Raw genomic sequence first — 19,302 nt, 5'->3', positions numbered from 1 at the left:
ACTTTCAAACTTTATTACTACAGTTTCAAATACCTAACAGTGAAAACTTTCATGCCACCTTGCGGGAGCAAGCAGCAGCGTGAAATGTGCCATCTGTTGTGGATCATGTTTTTAATTAGTACGGTAGTTTTCACTTTCGAGGCCGCGCTTGCTGCATTTCTCACCCGCTACTTATCTGTATAGCCTGTCTTTCTGTGTGTCTGCCAGCGGCATGAAAACATGTTGCACTGCATTTGCTGACAATGAATTTATCGTATATACTTTTGAACGGGTCATCGTGTATACCCTTATTCGTGTTGACTTGTTTTTTATTCCCTCCCGTGCCCTCATCCCTGCCCTGACTCCACCGCATTCTTTCCTCATATCTCCCACCCGTCTAGCCTAGTGCTTTGCTCTGCCACGGGACTGCATGACACATGCCCTGGAGCCTGTGGCACTGCAGCTCTGAGACTAGGGATACCATAGGCTGCCGCAACACACAAACCCTGTTCCGGTACCCAAGCCCCCCAAGGACTTCGTCTGGTCCCTCTTCAACGCCCTCTTAATCAACTGCTTCTGCTGTATGGTCGTCATGGCCCTAGTCTTCTCGATCAAGGTAAGAGCATTAAATGGACCCTCCTGACAAAATACAACCGCAGCACATCCCGGAGTACATATAAAGTTACTTGAAGAGTCCAGGTCAACTGGAGCTCCATGTTCCATCCCGGGATTTAATTTATCAAAAACACTGCACTCTGGGAATTGTAGTCCTGATTTATCTTGGAGAACAAAAATTAAATGAGGAAGTGGTTGAACAACTGATCTGGGGTGTTTGTGATAGCTGTGAGTTGCAAGCACCTCGGGTTTGTTGACAGATTAGCTGTGGGGTTTGCTGCAAAGGGCAGCGGTGTGTACTCGTGGTACCCACGCCATGATATGCTCACTCCCAGGGGGTCGTGCAGTTGCCTTCTAGATGGAATGTGTTTTGCTCATTGCAAAGTCGCGCTGTAAGACTCCTCGTCCGAAATGCTGGCAGCGACCGACAGAAGACATATTTTGTTTGTGACAAAGCAGGGTAGCACCCACAGCTGGGTGGTGTTCTTGTGTGTCCTCTTTGTATTTTGCCACCTGCATGTCCGCTTACAGGGTGCTCACTTGTGAAGTTGTGGAATGTATCTGCGCTCATTGAAGAGACATGTGGCCCCAGTACTGCTGCACAAATGTTTGCAGTACACCCTGCCATAGTTCGGGGGACGGGTGGAGCAGTAACACAGGTGTGTTTCACTCACTATTACACCGCAGGTGCCCACAATATTGCAATCATTGTGTTCTCAGTGCTACAATTGTAACATGCATGACTGAAGTATAAGGCTTGGGTGTCTTACGCTGCAAAACCGAGTGGGAGGCAGACAGCTAAAGTGGCCTTCTTGCCTGGGTATTGCTGACTGAAAGAAATGTAAATGTGCACAACTGGTCATTCTGATAGATACATCTGCCGTGTGGATTCCTCACCTTGTGAATATCCCCCTGCGTCAGCAACATTCGGAAATTCTTATCGTAGCTTTGCGCCGACGTGGACTCTGACGTCCTAGAGGCATGGCATCGCTCGCGACTCCGCTGACGTCACCGACGCCTATAATAGGCCCACGCCGGCGTGATGACATCAGTTCCCTTTTTTCCGCGTCGTCGACGCTAACGGTTTTCTGGGATCGTCTGTAGCCTTTGCTGTAACTTTGTTACTTGCTATTTTTCTAGTCTCTTTGTCTTCTCTCTTTCAACATGACCTCGAAGAAGACCGGGTTTAAAGCCTGCGGAGAATGTAACAAGATAATGTCCATTACAGATCCACATGAATGCTGTTTGTGGTGTCAAAGCTCCGACCACGAGGTCGAGGACTGCCAATCCTGCAGGAAGATGACACCAAAGGCCCTCCGGGAAAGAGAGGCAAAACTTCTTGTTGCCAAGTTTCAAGAAGGAAAAGAGAAGAAGAAATCAAGATCTCGGACTCGACGCTCGAAGTCAAGGTCTCGATCGGATTCGTCCTCGGCCCATGCTTCAAGATCTTCAAAAAGGAAGCATAAAAAGAGAACCCATGAATCCCGACATCGATCGAGGAAGGAGTCTGGTTCCAAGCCGAAGTCGCAGGTGAAGCTGGTCGAGAAAGTGGTAGTATCTTCGGCTTCGGAAGAACAGGATGCCGAAGTTGAGGCGTCGCATGCGAATTCGCAGAGTTCGCCGAAGCAGAAAGCGGTTCCATCTCCGGACCCATCCCATCCTTCAGGTCGGGAGGATGAAGGTGAGGAGGAGGAGGTTGGAGAGGGGGAGGGGCTCAGCTGCCCGAAGGTTGTACGACTCCGGTGCACCAGCCCGAAGAGGAGATCGACGTCGTTTCGACTCCACGCCCTAAAGAGCAACCTGGGGGTTCGTACCCAGCCTTCCAGGCTCCAGGTCAGGATCCCACGCATTTCCTGAATGCGATGTTCGGAATTTATTCAAGGGCTATGTATCCCTCTGGGGCTCCTACTGGTCCCATGGGTCCGATGGCATATGGTCTGGGTGTTCCTCAATCCTATGCACCTGCGCCCTTTATGCCGGCTCCGACGCCGCATTGGCATTATCCGACTCCGGCGAGGCCTTCGACTCCGAAGCCATCGACGCCGAGATGTCAACTTTGATGCCGAACCCTTAGCGACGTCGTGGATCTCTCCCTCGTCCGACGTAGAGTTCGACGCCGGCTCCGGCTCCGTCTGAGTCGATTGCGGATCTGACGGCTTCGAATGTGAAGCAAAGATCTAGGCGTGAAGCCAGAGATTGATGGAGGAAGAAAGATATCGAGAGGAAAATATGGAGTAGCGCGAACTACAGGAATCTGAGGACCCTTTTGAGGACCTGTCTGTAGCTAGTGGCCTAGAACTGTCACCTGAATGGGACCTTGTTTCGGTTTCTTATGAGCCCTCAAAGGATGTGACACCTTATCATGTGGTGATAAAGAAGGCTGCAAGTTTATTGAACATTGCTCTACCAACTGTAGAATTTAAATCTAATCTGCTCACAGAGGTCCTTCACTCTCCTTCATCAGTGACTGAACCGTTGCTACCTTTTAATGATGCCTTAAAGGATCCAATTTTAGAGATTTGGAAAAATCCTGGATCAGCTCCTGCTGTATCTAGGGCTGTAGCTAGGAGGTATAGGGCAGCTCCTGAAGACCTGGAATTTTTAACCTCTCATCCTCTGCCGGAGAGTTTGGTGGTGCAGGCTGCCTGTTCCAAAAGATCTACGGGTGCATTTCCGCAGGTCCCAGCAGAAAAGGAGTCGAGAAAGCAGGATCAGGCTGCTAAAAAGGTTTTCTCCTCTGCCAGTATGGCTTTAAAGTCCACAAACGCAACCTGCTTGATGGGGCGTTAAATCCACGCTCTTATGGACACTGTGAAACAGTTGGTGCCCAAGATACCTGAGGAGGATAGAAAAGACTTCCAAGGAGTAATCTCTGATACTCAAGCTGCAGCAAGGCAGGTTATTCAAAGTGGGTTGGACACGGCGGACTCTGTGGCGAGGGTCATGGGTTCTTCCGTAGCGACAAGAAGGGCTGCGTGGCTGAAGTCAAGTGAGTTTTCCACAGATGTCCAGGCGGCATTAATGGATCTTCCATTTGACGGGTCTGGATTGTTTGGGGGGAAAAAAGCAGACGCTGCTTTGGAACGCTTTAAAGACAGCAGAGCGACAGCAAAGTCGTTGGGCCTTCAGACCAGGGGCACTTTTGGAAGACGTTCAAGAGGATTTGGCAGATCTTCTTTTCGAACCTACAAGTCAACCCAGCATCAGCCACAGCAGCAGCAAAACACATTATACAGAGCTTATAGAGGCAAGCAAAGGGCCCGAGCTCGGGCCGTCACGCTTCCTCCTCTTCCTCCTCTTCCCCATCCCAGCCCCCAGCCACCGCAGCAAAGCAGCCCTAGATCCGCCATTCCGGATCATGTGGGTCCAGTGGGGGGGATCGGCTTACCCATTTCCTACGAGATTGGGAATGGATTACATCGGATCTTTGGGTTCTCAATCTCGTGGGGAATGGGAATGCTCTTCCCTTTCGGGAATTTCCCCCGAACTATCCTCCTTGCCAAGGTTATTGTTCGGAGGACCAACTGCTTCTCCTAAAGGAGGAAGTACTGGCACTGTTTCGAAAAGGTGCGATAGAGGTGGTTCCAGAGCAGGAAAGGGGTCAGGGGTGCTACTCCCGGTATTTCGTGATCCCCAAAAAAGATGGCAGGCTTCGGCCAATTCTGGATCTCAGGATCTTGAACCTTTACCTGAAACAGGAAAAGTTCAAGATGCTCACTCTTGCACAGGTTCTTCAAGCGCTGCTAGAAGAAGACTGGATGGTGTCGATCGACTTGCAGGATGCGTATTTCCATATTCCCATCTTGAAGTCACACAGAAAGTATCTCCGTTTTACAGTTGGGTCGCAACACTACCAGTTTGCGGTTCTTCCGTTTGGTCTTACTACTGCGCCTCGAGTCTTCACCAAGGTGATGGCAGCACATCTCAGGAGGTCGGGGATACCTGTATTCCCGTATCTGGATGACTGGCTGATCAAAGCGGAGTCGCCAGAGAAGGTGCTCCATCATCTGCAAGTGACAACTCAGTTGTTGCACAAGTTTGGTTTTTTGAAAAATGTACCCAAGTCTCACCTGGTGTCCTCCCAGCGCAACCTGTTCATAGGTGCAGTGCTGGACACTACTGTTTGTAGTGCATTCCCTCCACCTCAAAGGATTCGCGACATTCAGGAAATGATTCCTTTGTTCTACAATGGAGCGGTCGTTCCAGTCCTGAAGGTTCTTCGCCTGCTCGGTCTGATGGCTTCTTGCATTTTGTTGGTCAACCATGCACGCTGGCACATGAGGGCACTCCAGTGGTGCCTCCGCAGGCAGTGGTATCAGCACAACGGAGATCTCAGGGAGTCAGCGAGGATCTCCAGAGAAACTGCAGCGGATCTGTCTTGGTGGAGCGTGGAAGGCAATCTTCCTCCATCGGTGGCCACGGTAATAACGGATGCATCTTATCTCGGGTGGGGTGCTCATCTGGGGGACCTGGAGGTCAAGGGTCTTTGGTCTCCAGAGGAAAGGTTGCTTCACATCAACCTTCTGGAATTGCGGGCGATACGTTTGGCACTCAAGGCCTTCCTCCCTTCCCTTGGCGGTGTGTCAGTGCAAGTCCTGACAGACAACACGACCGTGATGTGGTACATCAACAAGCAGGGAGGAGTGGGGTCGCAGTGTCTCTGCAGAGAGGCTCTGCGTCTCTGGTCCTGGGTTCAGGACCATCAGATTTGTCTGATGGCAAATCTGGCCGGAGTTCAGAACGTTCGTGCAGACAGTCTCAGTCGGCAGTTCTCTGCCGACCACGAGTGGAGGCTTCATCCGGAGGTAGTTCGTCGCGTTTTTCGGACGTGGGGGACTCCTCAGGTGGACCTTTTTACCACTCAAGAGAATGCTCACTGCCCGTTATTCTGCAGTCTCCAGTATCCGATGCAAGGAGCCTTGGGGGACGCGTTTCAGTTGAGTTGGAGCTCGCAACTCCTTTACGCGTTTCCTCCCATACCTTTGATTCCTCGGGTTCTGAGGAAAATTCGCCAAGACCGGGCCCAAGTCATATTGGTCGCCCCGGATTGGCCAAGAAGGGTGTGGTACTCAGACCTTCTCCACCTCTCCTCTCACCCGCCGCTCCGTCTACCTCACAGGGCAGATCTCCTCTCCCAGATGGAGGGGCAGGTTCTACACCCCCACCTCCAGACCTTACACCTTCATGCCTGGAGATTGAACGGGGCAACCTGAGTTCTTTATCTCTCCCGCCTGACGTGGTGGATGTCATCTTGTCAGCCAGGCGTGACTCCACTGAGTCCATCTATTCTTATAGGTGGTCAAAATTTGTCGTTTGGTGTAGGGAGAAATCTATAGACCCTTTGAGAGCCCATTTGTCTGATGTTCTCCAGTTTGCCCTTTCTCTGGCGCAACAGGGGCTTGCTGTTGCCACAGTGAAGGGCTATCTTTCAGCGCTGTCGGCATTTCTCTGTTTGCCTGACCAGCCATCTCTTTTTAAATCTCCTGTGGTTTTAAGGTTTTTGAAGGGCCTCACGAATAAGTTCCCTCCTACTCCTTTTATTGTGCCTCAGTGGGACTTAAATCTTGTTTTGACCTTTCTGATGGGTGCTCCTTTTGAGCCTCTTCACAAATGTCCTATGAGGCTTTTTACTCTTAAGACAGTTTTCCTCGTTGCAATAACCTCGGCAAGGAGGGTAAGTGAGCTTCAAGCTCTTAGTTCCAAGCCCCCTTTCTTGTCCATTCATGCTGATCGAATGGTTCTTAGGACCAGGGCTGCTTTTCTGCCTAAGGTGGTGACTTCTTTCCACCTTGGTCAATCTGTTACCCTCCCTACTTTTTATCCTCCCCCACACCCTTCCAAGGAGGAGGAGAGATTACACCGTCTGGACCCCAAGAGGGCGGTGTCTTTTTATCTGGACAGATCTAAAGACTGTCGGTTGGATGACCAGCTCTTCATTGGCTTTGCTGGCTGTAAGAGAGGAAGAGCGGTCCATAAGAGAACTTTATCGAGATGGATTGTCATCTGTATAAAGATCTGCTACTCTTTGGCCGGTAAGGAACCACCAGAGGGTATAAGGGCTCATTCTACAAGAGCTAAGTCGTCAACCTCTGCATTGGCTAGAGGTGTTCCTGTTGAGGATATTTGTAGGGCGGCAACTTGGTCTTCCCTCCACACTTTCGCGAAGCATTACTGCTTGGATTATGCGGTGAGGAGGGACGGTCACTTTGCACGCTCTGTTCTCCAGAATTTCCTGGTCTAGAAGAGTGGACACCCTCCTCCGGGAGTGGGGACTGCTGTGGAACTCTATTCACAAGGTGAGGAATCCACTGGCAGATGTATCTATCAGAAGAACAAGTTACTCAGGGGTGTGGAGAAGTGTGGCTCAGGGGTTAGAGGCAGCAGACCCGGAAGCTGAGATCGGTCCTGGACCAGGGTTCAATTCCCCGCCTCGGCAGGGTCTTGAGCTAAAAATTCCACGGACTCGATAATTCTCGCCCCGGTGCCTCCTCGACTCACGGGTTCACACTCTGCGACTCTGGGCAATAGCTTGCTTAATCTCCACAACGGCCCCTCGCGGCGGGATGCCTGACTTTCACCTTGTGGATACCCTGCTATCTCACAGGGGAATACCAGGAAGGGTTCCCTAAGCAAGCGCCGGGAAACCCACTGCGGGTAGCTGTGCGCTATATAAGCTCAACTACATTTACATTTACTTACCTTTGGTAACGCTTTTTCTGGTAGATACAGTATCTGCCTGTGGATTCCTCACTGACCCAACCGCCTCCCCGTTGTCCACTCTTCTATGCCAGTGTTTCTATTATGTATTTATTTTGTCAAATGTTTTATTGCATTTGCCTCACACTGTGTGTGTTACCTTGATATTTGTACTGCGTATACTGTGTATATGTCTACTGTCATTGGTCCGTCCGTGTGCCTCGAAGGCACGGAAAAAAGGGCGGAGCTGATGTCATCACGCCGACGTGGGCCTATTATAGGCGTCGGTGACGTCAGCGGAGTCGCGAGCGATGCCGTGCCTCTATGACGTCAGAGTCCACTTTGGCGCGAAGCTACGATAAGAATTTCCAAATGTTGCTGACGCATGAGGATATTCACAAGGTGAGGAATCCACAGGCAGATATTGTATCTACCAGAAAAAGCGTTACCGAAGGTAAGTAACTTGTTCATCTGCATATGTGAAGGGAGCTGGGAACCTGGCATTGGCTTTAATTGATGGAATAACTTGAAGCTGCCTGGTGACACACATGTATTCTTTTTGAGAGGTATTGTAAGGGACCTAGCTACCATCTAAGCTGTGAAATGTGCTTTTAAAGAGGGTTAAATAAATAAACTACCGCACTACATATACCGCAAGATACCTATATTTTGGGTGCATTTTTGTAATTGTCATTTTTATCTTAAACATTTTTTCACATTTTGTATCTATACTGTGTGTGATGCAATTTTAAAGTAATGGCCTACATGTTTACAGTGCTTTCTGTCACAGACTGGGGCCTTGTAGCACTAAATATACACAAGACACTATTCTCCAGTGCACCAATCAGGATTTGGTGCAGTGCCTTAACTAATAGAGGGTTCATAACGTCCAATACTGCATTTCCCACTGATTCACTGAATTTTCATTTAAGCTGTGTGTTATTTGATATGTAGTTGCCGGAAGGGGATATACACAGATTGGAGGAGGGAAGTTAGGCTGTATGTATTGCTGTATTATAGTCTAAATGCTTATAAGGTCCCAAAGGCGAGACCTATTGGCTACGCAATGCTTGTTTTACTTTAATGCTTGTACCCCTTGGAAAAATGTAGGTAACAGTAGGCAAGCAGACTCAATATTGCATTTGAGTAGGGGCCCATGAGAAGAACTGGATTGAATTTTATTCAGGGCCTTTACAAACGTTTGCTGCCTAACTAATATGTAAGAAACTTTGTGTATTACACACATTTAATCATCTTGGAAGTTTTGCTTTTCGGCAGTCTTTGTAGATTTCAGGTGTTCCTTTTATGTAACCTTCTAGGAAACCTAGAAAGGTTTTCGAAAATGGAAATCTGGAAAACAAATCGTGTAGAACAGTTCTAACCTGGATAGCAGATTAAACTTGAACATTAAGGTTTATTCTTATCTGCCCAATTATTGTATTTTTATTCTATTTGCCTATAGGATCGTGTTTCCTGGGTCTCTGTGAAAATGGTAAAAAAAACTTGATTGTGGACTGTAATCCTCCCATTTGTTAATTTACACGTCATTTACACTATCTTTTACAGAATGAGTGCGAAACTAAAGATGTTCTCACTAGCGTGGAAAGAAAACTAAAACGACAACATGAACGAAGGCACTTCTTTGGCAGGAAACACAGAGTGAAGAGGATGCTTGCTCCCAAAAAAATGAAATTAAATCAGTCAAAAGATTTGAACATGAGCAGACAGGATACTCCTCGGGATCAGCTCTATGAGGTGCCAATGCTCAGCGAGTCACACTCCAGTTCAGGGGACTTGTCATGTTCAGATGGGGATGATTCTGATGACGAGGATGCTGTTTGCCCTGCTCCAGACTGCCAGCAGCCTGAAGGAGAAGAGGTCAGTGACGCATAGACTCAAGTGGTTTTCTGCCTCTAAGGCTTGAACAGTCAGGAGAACATTATTGTGTTGGCAAATAGGGAATGAGTACATTTGTATTATGTTAAAGCACATTGATGGTGATAAACCTAGGGAATACATTTTATTTGCTAAAGCTAGACCAGTGGAATCATAAGCCAGATATTTATTCAACTCCTCTAGTTTTATATTTGTGCCAGTTTTCATTTTAGGATGGGTAGAATTTGAAAGGCTTTTATTTTAAAATGCTTAAAATCTGAGTGAAGTAATATAGAAGAATTGTTAAAGCATAAGGTTCTCATCGTGTGCATGGTCATTCATGTAAATAAAATAGTCTGAGCTATCTACTGTACGAAATGTTATCACGTTAACTTCTAAACACTGGACCCATCATAAACCATGTGTTTGTCGATATTATGTAGTTATTCAGTATTAAATGTTTCATGATTCATTTGCGTGAATCTTCCCCGTATTTAAGGTGGGACCCCACGGCAATTAAACAAGAAGTGCAAAGAAAGCATTAATCTGAGAGAAACAGGTTAGAATTAGATTCCTTACCTTAGAATATCCCCAGGCGTCAGACTGGATCCCGAAAACTTTGCGTAGCAGTACCCCTAGGCGTCGTCTGCGGCTCCGCGTCCGTCGTCAGCGTCGTTGGCGCCGGGTTGACGTTGTCGGAGTACTTAGACGCCGTACTCGCGCGCTGATGTCAGTTCTTCTTTTTTCAGCGCCAGCAAGCGCAGGTCCGGTGAAAGTGGTACCCTTTAGTCACTTTTTGACTAAGCTTTTTCAATCCTTTTTGGATCCACTTCGAGTCTACGACTCCATCGGTGCCGATAGGGATGCCCGGGTTCAAGCCTTGTGCCGACTGATGCCGGTTACCGACCCCCACCGCCGGTGCCTACATATCCTGGGGCCCGACCACGATGACAAGTCGTTCCCCGACTGCCAGGACTTGACGTCGGAGGATAGGCGGGAGCGGTCCCGCAAGCGCCTCGAGCTCCGGCAGTTGGCCCCGCGCCGCTCGAGGTCCCGGTCCGGAAGGAGGTCGAGGGACCGTCGGGGGGCCGTAGTCATCACAGCTCGGCGAATCGACACCACTCGTCGGGCTCCAAGTCCTCGGGTAAGAGGCACAAGAAGTCGAAGAGGCGACATCGCTCCTCTGACTCCCCCCAACGCTCGCGCGACGCGGCTGGGGGTTCGGGTGACACTGGCTCCGCCGGAGCCGCAGGCGTCGCGGCCTGCTCCATACCCGCCGGTCCCTGGGCAGAGCGCGACGCTGGAGGAGATCGATGCCTTCCTCGTGGCCATGAGGTCGCTCTCTCAGTTGGGTTCCGCGGCGCCTTCGGGCCCAGCGGACCCGACTGGGACCCCAAGCGGGCCGGGTGCTTTGGCTCTGGTGCCGTCGGGTGCTTCAGTCCGGATCCGGGTCGCCGCTCATCGACCTTATGACCCTGCCGGAGTCGACCCCTAGGGTGTCACCCCTGGCGCCGTCCTCGGACGACGCCGTCCCTGGTCCAACCCTCGGTCCGGATCCGGCGTCGCTCGACGCCGCATTCGGCGCCGGCCGAAGAGTAATTCTTCGAGGATCTGGGTCCATCCTTTATCCCTGAATTTCAGGATATGGACGACGAGGGAGACTGGGGGGTCTGAGGACCCCCTGGCACGTGAGTACCAGTCATATGAGGACTGGACACAGGAACTAGGGGATGCCAGTGGCCTGTATACCTCCCCAGACACTGGTTTTGTCTCCCCTCCTACCGTGGCTACGGAGGAGGGGGCAGCTTATAGTGTGGTGCTGATGAGGGCATCCACGGCCTTGGCTCCTGAGCTCCCCGTCGCAACAGTGAGGTCCAACATCCTCACAGAGGTCCTTAAACCGCAGGTATGCTCCCCAGAGCCTCTACTGCCGTTTAATGAGGCTCTCACAGACGTCCTGTTGGGCACTTGGTCCAGGCCCACTACAGGCCCTCCTGTAGATAGGAACTTCGCTAGGCGCCAGCTCCAGGCGACCCTAGTTTCTTGTCCACCCACCCCACCCCGTGAGTCTGGTTATCCAGGCCTCTACCTCCCAATCCGCATTCCCAACGGCACCACCAGATCGGGAATCCAAGAGGTATGAACAGTTCGGAAAGAAGATGTTCTCCTCCCTTACTTTAGGGTTCCAGTCAGTCAACACCACGTGCCTCTTGGGCCGTTACACCCACTCTCTGTGGGATATGGTTGCGGCCGTGCTGCCTGAGTGCCCGGAGGGTGCCCGGGCGAAACTCGCTCAAGCCCTTGCGGAGGGAAGGGACGCAGCGCGGTTCTCTATCAGATGTGGACTGGATACCACGGACTCGCTAGGAAGAGCGATTTCCATGTCTGTGGCGGTTTGCCGCCACACCTGGCTGAGGTCTGCCAACTTTTCGGCCGATGTTCAAAACACCCTTATGGACATGCCGTTCGATGGCAGCCACCTCTTCGGTGGCAAGGCAGATCATGCGCTGGAACGCTTTAAGGACTCCAGGGCTACGGCCAAGTCCTTGGGCCAGTCGGCCCTGCGCCAGCAATCTTCTGCCCAGCGCTCCTTTCGTGGCCACGGAAGGGGTGCTCCCGCATGTCCTGCCAGCCACAGGCGGCAGACTAATATTCAGCGTGGTGGCGGACGTGGTTACCGTCGCGGCGGTAACAGGGGACACCGGCGCGGCCAGTCCACATCCACCCCCGCATCATCTGCCTCAAAGCCTTCGTAGACCGAGCTTTCAGGCCCATTTGACGCCAGTGGGGGGCAGGGTTCGCCATCACCTCCTCCACTGGCGCTCCATCACATCGGACAGGTGGGTGCTGCAAATCGTCTGAAGAGGCTACTTCCTCCCCTTCAAGGCGACCCCTCCAGCAATGCCACCGCAGTACCACCGCGTGTCGGGGGATCACTTGCAACTTCTGCAAGAGGAAGTTACGGCCCTCTTGGCCAAGGGGGCCATCGAGCACGTTCCTGGGCCAGAAGTAGGGTGTAGTTGTTACTCCCGTTACTTTCCAGTTCCCAAGAAGGGCAAAGGGGACCTACGCCCTATCTTGGACCGCCAGAACGTCAACGGCTTCCTCCGGAAGGAGAAGTTCAAGATGCTGACTTTGGCTCAGGTCTTAGCTGCCCTAGACCCAGGAGAATGGATGGTAGCGTTGGACTTGCAGGACGCCTGTTTCCACATCCCCGTCCTGCTGGCCCACCGGCGTTACCTGCGGTTCACGGTAGGCCACGAGCACTTTCAGTTTACCGTGCTCCCCTTCGGCCTTACCAGCGCCCCACGGGTGTTCACGAAAGAGATGGCGGTGGTCGCAGCTCATCTGCGCAGGTTAGGGGTTTCAGTCTTCCCCTACCTCGACGACTGGTTGTTGAAGACGTGCTCGCCCCAGACAGTCAGCCACCTCCTACACCTGCTGGGATTCTCCATCAATGTGCCGAAGTCGCACCTGTGTCCCTCTCAGAAGCTCCTCTTCATCGTAGCAGTTCTAGACTCGGCGCAGTTTCAGGTTTATCCTCCCGAACAGCGGGTTAGGGATATTCAGGCTCTAATTCCGATCTTTCAGCCTTTATCCTGAGTCAGGGTCAGGTTGACGCTGCGGCTTCTGGGGCTGATGGCCTCCTGCATCCTTCTGGTGCATCACGCCAGGTGGCGGATGCGGGCTCTGCAGTGGGACCTGAAGTTTCAGAGGGCCCAGCATCAGGGCAACTTGTCCGACCATGTCTTGATCTCGAAGGGCACTGCAAGACAGTTGCAGTGGTGGCTCACGGACCGCGATTGGGTCAGCGGCAGGTCCCTCTCCCTACCCCAACCGGAGCACGTAGTTGTGACGGACGCGTCCATCCAGGGCTGGGGGGCCACATGGGAGAGGCGGAGATCAGAGGCCTCTGGTCTCCGGCGGATTCCCGGCTCCACATCACCTTCTGGAGCTGCGGGCGATCCGGCTTGCACTGAAGGCATTCCTCCCCTCTTTCCGGGGGAGTGTAGTGCAGGTGTTCACGGACAACACCACCGCCATGTGGTACTGCAACAAACAGGGCGGGGTGGGGTCATGGACCCTTTGCCAGGAGGCTCTGCGCCTCTGGCAGTGGCTGGAACATCAGGGCGTGACCCTGGTGGTTCAACACCTGGCAGGTTCCCTGAACGCCAGGGCGGATGAACTCAGCCATTGGTGCATGATGGATCACGAATGGCGTCTGAACTCGGACGTGGCACAAGGCCTCTTTCAGCAGTGGGGAGAGCCTTGGTTAGATCTATTTGCCACAGAAGAGAACGCGCAATGTCATCAGTTCTGCGCGTTGGAATTTCCAAGGCGGCACTCGCTCGGAGACGCTTTTCGTCGCGAGTGGAGTTGCGGTCTGTTGTACACCTTTCCGCCTATACCACTTCTGCCCAGAGTGCTGAAGATCAGGCGCGACCGGGCCCAAGTCATCCTTGTGGCTCTGGACTGGGCACGAAGATACTGGTATCCAGAGCTACTCAGCATGTCAGTCGATCCCCCGATTCGTCTGCCTCTTCAGGAGGACCTTCTGTCGCAGCAGCATGGGACGGTCCTCCACCCGAACCTGTCCAGTCTCCACTTACATGCGTGGAGATTGAGCGGTGGCAGTTGAGGCCATTTGACTTGCCTCCTGAGGTCTGTAATGTGATTCTGGCAGCCAGGCGTCCCTCCACAAAATTGGTATACACCTTCAGGTGGAACAAATTTGTGGCATGGCGCACAGCAAAGGCTGTGGATCCCTTTCTGCCTCTCTTTCAGAGGTTCTCCTCTTTCTTCTTTCTCTTGCCCAGCAGGGCTCTGCTCTGGGCACTCTAAAAGGCTACCTCTCTGCCATTTCCGCCTTCTTAAGGCTCCCTGATCAGCCCTCTTTGTTCAAGTCCCCGGTTGTAAATAGGTTTTTGAAGGGTATCACTCGTATGTTTCCTCCTGTGCCTTTCGTGATGCCTCAGTGGGACTTGAACCTTGTTCTGACTTATCTGATGTGCGCTCCCTTCAAGCCACTTCCTAACTGTCCTCTTCGTCTCCTTACTCTTAAGACTGCATTCCTGGTTGCCATCACCTCTGCCAGGAGAGTGAGTGAGCTCCAGGCTCTTTCTTCTTAACCTCCCTTCCTTTCTGTCCATCTGGACAAAGTTGTGTTGCGGACGCGACCCTCTTTCCTGCCCAAGGTAGTCACAGCCTTCCAAATCAGGCAGTCCATCACCTTGTCCACCTTCTTTCCGCCGCCGCATCCCTCGAAAGAGGAAGAGAGGCTCCACCGTCTGGACCCAAAACGTGCGCGCTCATATTATCTGGATCGCACACGCCAGTTCCGGGTGGATGACCAACTCTTTGTTGGTTACGTGGGCGCTAAGCAGGGACGGGCGGTGCACAAACGGACCATTTCTCGATGCGTCCGCTTGTGCATCAAGGCTTGTTACACTCTGGCTTCAAAGGAGCCTCCTGTGGGGCTACGTGCCCATTCCACTTGGGCCACGGCGGCTACTACTGCCCTGGGTCGGGGAGTCCCCTGGCAGGACATCTGTTAGGCAGCTACGTGGGCCTCGCTGCACACGTTCGCAAGACACTACTGCCTGGACAGCCAAGTCCGGAGAGATGGCTTTTTCGGCCGTTCCGTTCTCCAGGACTTTCTGGTGTGATCATTGGTTCGCAGACCCACCACTGGGGTTGGTATTGCTGGGGTATCTATTCTAAGGTAAGGAATCTAATACTAACCTGTTTCTTTCAGATGTACAAGTTACTTACCTTCGGTAACAATATATCTGTAAGAAACAGTAGTTACTATTAGATTCCTTACCACCTCACCCATCCTCCCAGTTCTGCGAACCGATATCTAGGGTTAAGGTCATCCCCTTTCAGGGCCCTAGTTTTTATGGCACCAGTGTTGGTTTTTATCATGGCTCTGCGTTTCTGGCGTGGAAAAGCTGTGTATAAGAACTGATGTCAGCGTGTGAGGGCGGCGTCTAAGTACTCCGACTTCATCCCGTTGCCGACGATGGACTCTGAGCCGCAGATGATGCCTACCGACGCGCAGGGGTACTGCTACGCAAAATTTTCCGGATCCAGTCTGACGCCTGTGGATAGTCTATGGTAAGGAATCTAATACTAACTACTGTTTCTTACAGATATATCGTTACCGAAGGTAAGTAACTTGTGCTACAGCAACGTTAAAAAAAGTAAAATTGGTAACCAATTCACATTGTTTTAATACGAACCACACTTCAGCAAACCAGGAAGCTGCTTCTAAAGCGCTTGCCTCAAGGGCCAACATACCTCAGATTTCTTACCTCATGTCCTGTGAAAGGGAGTCTCCCTGAGCTCTTCTCAGTTCTTCACTGTTCCTGTTGATATCTTTCAACTTTTGACCTCAAACTGAATTTCATCTTGGATACTTAGTTCTGATGAGAAAATAAATTGTCCGAGATCTAAGAGGCTTTTTTAGGCCATGTAAAGCTTGTAAGAAACTGATTATATTCTGAGGATCCGCACAAAGAATGCTTACTTTGCCTTCGTTCTCACCATGAGCCTAAAGACTGCAAGTGTTGTCCCATGTCATAGGCTACAACATTGAAGGATAGGGAAGCCAGATGTCTTCTTTAGTTGCAGAAAAAGAAGGTTACAGAAAACCCATCTGGGTATGAAAGAGAGGGAACATCATCTCCTCCAAAGAAAAGGGCAAGGCATGTGGGGGAAAACTCCTATAAGGAGCCCCCTAAGCACATGCTAAAGACTAAGCACCTAGAGAAGACCTTGGAAATTGAAATATCTATGTAGGAAGCTGGCTCTGTATATACTTAAGCAAAGTGAGGTATACTATGAACAGAGTCCAGTGGAACCCCAATGGTAAGCAGACGTAAAAGTTGTTAGCACCTTACTCTCTATTTGTGGTAGTGTGGGCAAGCCGTACGGCTTTATCACACTCAAGCAAGAAATGATGTCACACACTCAAAGACTGAACTCAGACCAATTTGTTTGTATCAAAAATATTTAGTTATATTTGTTTTCTAGAACTAAGCAAGCCTTGCACAGGTAAGTGTAAATGGTACTTTTCAAGCCAGGTTGAACAATACAAGCAAGCTGAATGAAAATTACTTTGTTACAGGTTTGTAAATACTTTGAATACAGTTGAAATTACTATTAGATTACTTTTCCTACTGTATGGTATGCCTAGACAACAACGGCAAAGATGCCGCCTGGTAGGAGCCAGCCACCGGAGCTCCCAGGGCTGAGGATAATACCTGCAGGAATTATCCCAGATAGCACGATCGCCATCGGGAGAAAAACGAGTAACTGGATTATCTAAGAGTAACTGGATCAACTAAAAGTAACTGGATTGTAAACTGCCACTACTTCTCACCTTCCTGAGCTGTGACTGGACTGGACGCCGGAGCGGTTGGCGGAGCCCTGGACTGCGGGGCACCCACGGTCCTCACCGGAGCTGTGGCGGAGCCCTGGACTGCGGGGCACCTACGGTCCTCACCGGAGCGGTTGGCGGAGCCCTGGACTGCGGGGCACCCACGGTCCTCACCGGAGCTGTGGCGGAGCCCTGGACTGCGGGGCACCTACGGTCCTTACCGGAGCTGTGGCGGAGCCCTGGACTGCGGGGCACCTACGGTCCTCACCGGAGCTGTGGCGGAGCCCTGGTCAAGGGGCGCGAACCTGCTGGGGACACGGGCGTCACAAGGATATCTTTAAAGACGTCCGGCAGGTGAGAGGGGCTGGAGCAGGGCATCATCGGAGGGTCCTCCTGCCTCTTGCCTGCACCGGACGACAGATCCCAGGGCGGGACGGTCTGCCGCAGTCCCCGACGGGACGAGACTGGCTCCGCTCGGGAGGTCGCTCCTGGAAGGACACGCTCACAGGGAGCGCCGCGCTTGGAGTACTGACCGCCTGGAGTACTGACACCCCCAGTCGCCCCCCCATGCCTCGGGATGCGAGCGGGAGCGGAGCTGCGGCGGGTCCAGGGACACTGTGATCGGCCACCAGTCTTCTGACAGGAGGCTGTGCACAGAGGGCTGCTCTCCCTGCACCTTTGTCGGCCCCCTCTCACGCGGCCCGGATTTCCAAGGGTGCTGTCGATTTTCCCCGGCTGGGGTGCATCGCCATTGTCCCCCTTTGTGCAAAATGGCGGGGGCCATAAAAGGATCAACTATCCAGCAATAAATCATACCACCGCCCCTAACTCGAGGATGCATTCCAACGAGTTCAAGGGGTATTAAAAGGAGATAAGGCTCTTCCTCCCTCCAAGCTGCAACCAGGAAGCAGAGACACAGAAACAGGACTATCTCGCCCTCAGCAAAATGGGAAAGGGACAAAGGACTAACAATACTGCCTTATAGTCTATTCTGGCAGACATCTTGAACAGCAGCAGGAAAAAGTGTTCAAGGGGCACCATAAAGAAGTTAAGTCTCGCTCCTCCCCCCAAGCAGCAACCAGGAAGTAGCAACACTGAAATAAGACTAACTCGCCCTCAGCAGAAAGGGAAAATGGTCATCCCGAACATTGACAATAACTGACAAAGGACTAACACTGCTGTCTGACTACATACTATTGCGGCAACCATCCTGAACAACTTGCTGAGCTGCAGTAATTGCCAAAAAAAAAAGGTATTTACATCACCACACACTCGAGTACATTGTTTACCTTTCACATATCTATGTACCTACACCTCCGGGTGATAGAGTCCATACCTTTACTGCAGTATTACACTCCCACGTGTACCTGGATATATCCACCTACACTTAATTCACGCTGCACCTATTGCACCTATCTCACGATGCTCACTAGCGTCACCTGACGCTTTAAATTGCAGTGGACATATGTTTTTGCCACAATATTTCAGCAGTAATATACGCATAGCTGATTGTTTATATATATAGTTATATACCTATGTATGCTGCTCCCTTTGCCTTCTATGCCTATAATGCACCTAGTTGCTAATACATATTGAGCTCACTCACTAGTGCCTCCTCTGTCCCTGTAACACATGGTCTGCAGCTATCTCATGTGACCCATGTAACATACTGTCCCACTAGTGCCCTTTCTGACACCTGTAACATATGGTCGGCAGTCGCCTCTTTTGACCTATGTAACATACCGTATACAGGCATTGGTATTTTGTTTGCATCCATCTGCGATCCTGCACATCTCCCCTGCTTAATCTCCCACACCCACCCTGCACCTTCCTAACATGGATCACTGCGGCAATCACACATTTAAAATAATCTACCCACCCGCACTCACAAAAAAAGCTGCTAAACGCTTTAAACACAACCTCCTGAGGTCCCACCCTGAAAGACCCTTTGCCGACACCTACTTCTCTCCGGCTAAGGGATCCCTGAACACCGATATCATCTTCCACACCGCACGTAGAGCTCAATGGAGAAAAACCTTCCAGGCCTTGCTCAACGTCTCCACCATCAGGAAATCCGCTCATGGACTATCACTCTCCATCGCTCCATCCAATCGCTTCCCTGGCAGTACAGCCATTACTATTTACAATAACGGGATTGTTCTAATTCAAGCCACAGACAGGAACCTGGAACTACTAGACGACCTGTTCCCCACTTTCAAAGAGCACCTCTCAAATCGGCGGCCCTCCACTCATACCCCAATACAACTGAACCAGAGCCCCTCACGTCCAACTAACGTCTCAGAACGACCCACCGCCTCTGACCCTCACAACGCGACTCGATGTCCTCCCAACTACCCCTCCAATCTCCCCACCCCCGCCACCCCCCACACCCGCGCCGCACCTAGCTCCCCCACCCGTGTCCTCTCTCCCCCCACTCCCTGCGCCCCCCCTCCTGGCCCCCACTCCTCCCTCATCACCCCCCACCCTACTCTTTGCACTCAAACAACTCATGTCAGACACACCTCCTTCAACATCTCCCCACTCACTCCCTGCACTCCCGCCACCCCTAGCCCGCACTCCTCACTCAACGGCGCCCCTTCCAGTCTCTGCACTCATCGCACTCCAGACCTACACCCCTCCCTCAACATCTCCCCCCCCCACCCCCACCCAAAGAAATACTGACATACACCCCTCCCTCGACATCTCCCCCCTCACTCCCTGCACTCCCGACACTCCGAGCCCCCACTCCTCACTCA

At 51.6% G+C, this 19,302-nt stretch overlaps 1 protein-coding gene across 2 annotated transcripts in view; it reads left to right on the top strand.

The window, feature by feature from the left end:
- The window catches only part of KDM5B (lysine demethylase 5B), an 877,335-nt gene that overhangs the window by 819,529 nt on the left and 38,504 nt on the right, over positions 1 to 19,302 (top strand). For both annotated transcript variants that reach the window (XM_078644101.1, XM_078644102.1), the window contains one exon: positions 8,857 to 9,168. In XM_078644101.1, the coding sequence (XP_078500227.1) occupies positions 8,857 to 9,168 (312 nt within the window). The remainder of the gene's footprint in view (positions 1 to 8,856; positions 9,169 to 19,302) is intronic.

Source organism: Lissotriton helveticus, chromosome 5_1 (assembly GCF_964261635.1).
Source record: "Lissotriton helveticus chromosome 5_1, aLisHel1.1, whole genome shotgun sequence".
Lineage (NCBI taxonomy): Eukaryota > Metazoa > Chordata > Amphibia > Caudata > Salamandridae > Lissotriton > Lissotriton helveticus.
The sequence above is the reverse complement of the archived record's forward strand: the minus strand, read 5'-3'. Positions and strand labels throughout refer to the sequence as shown.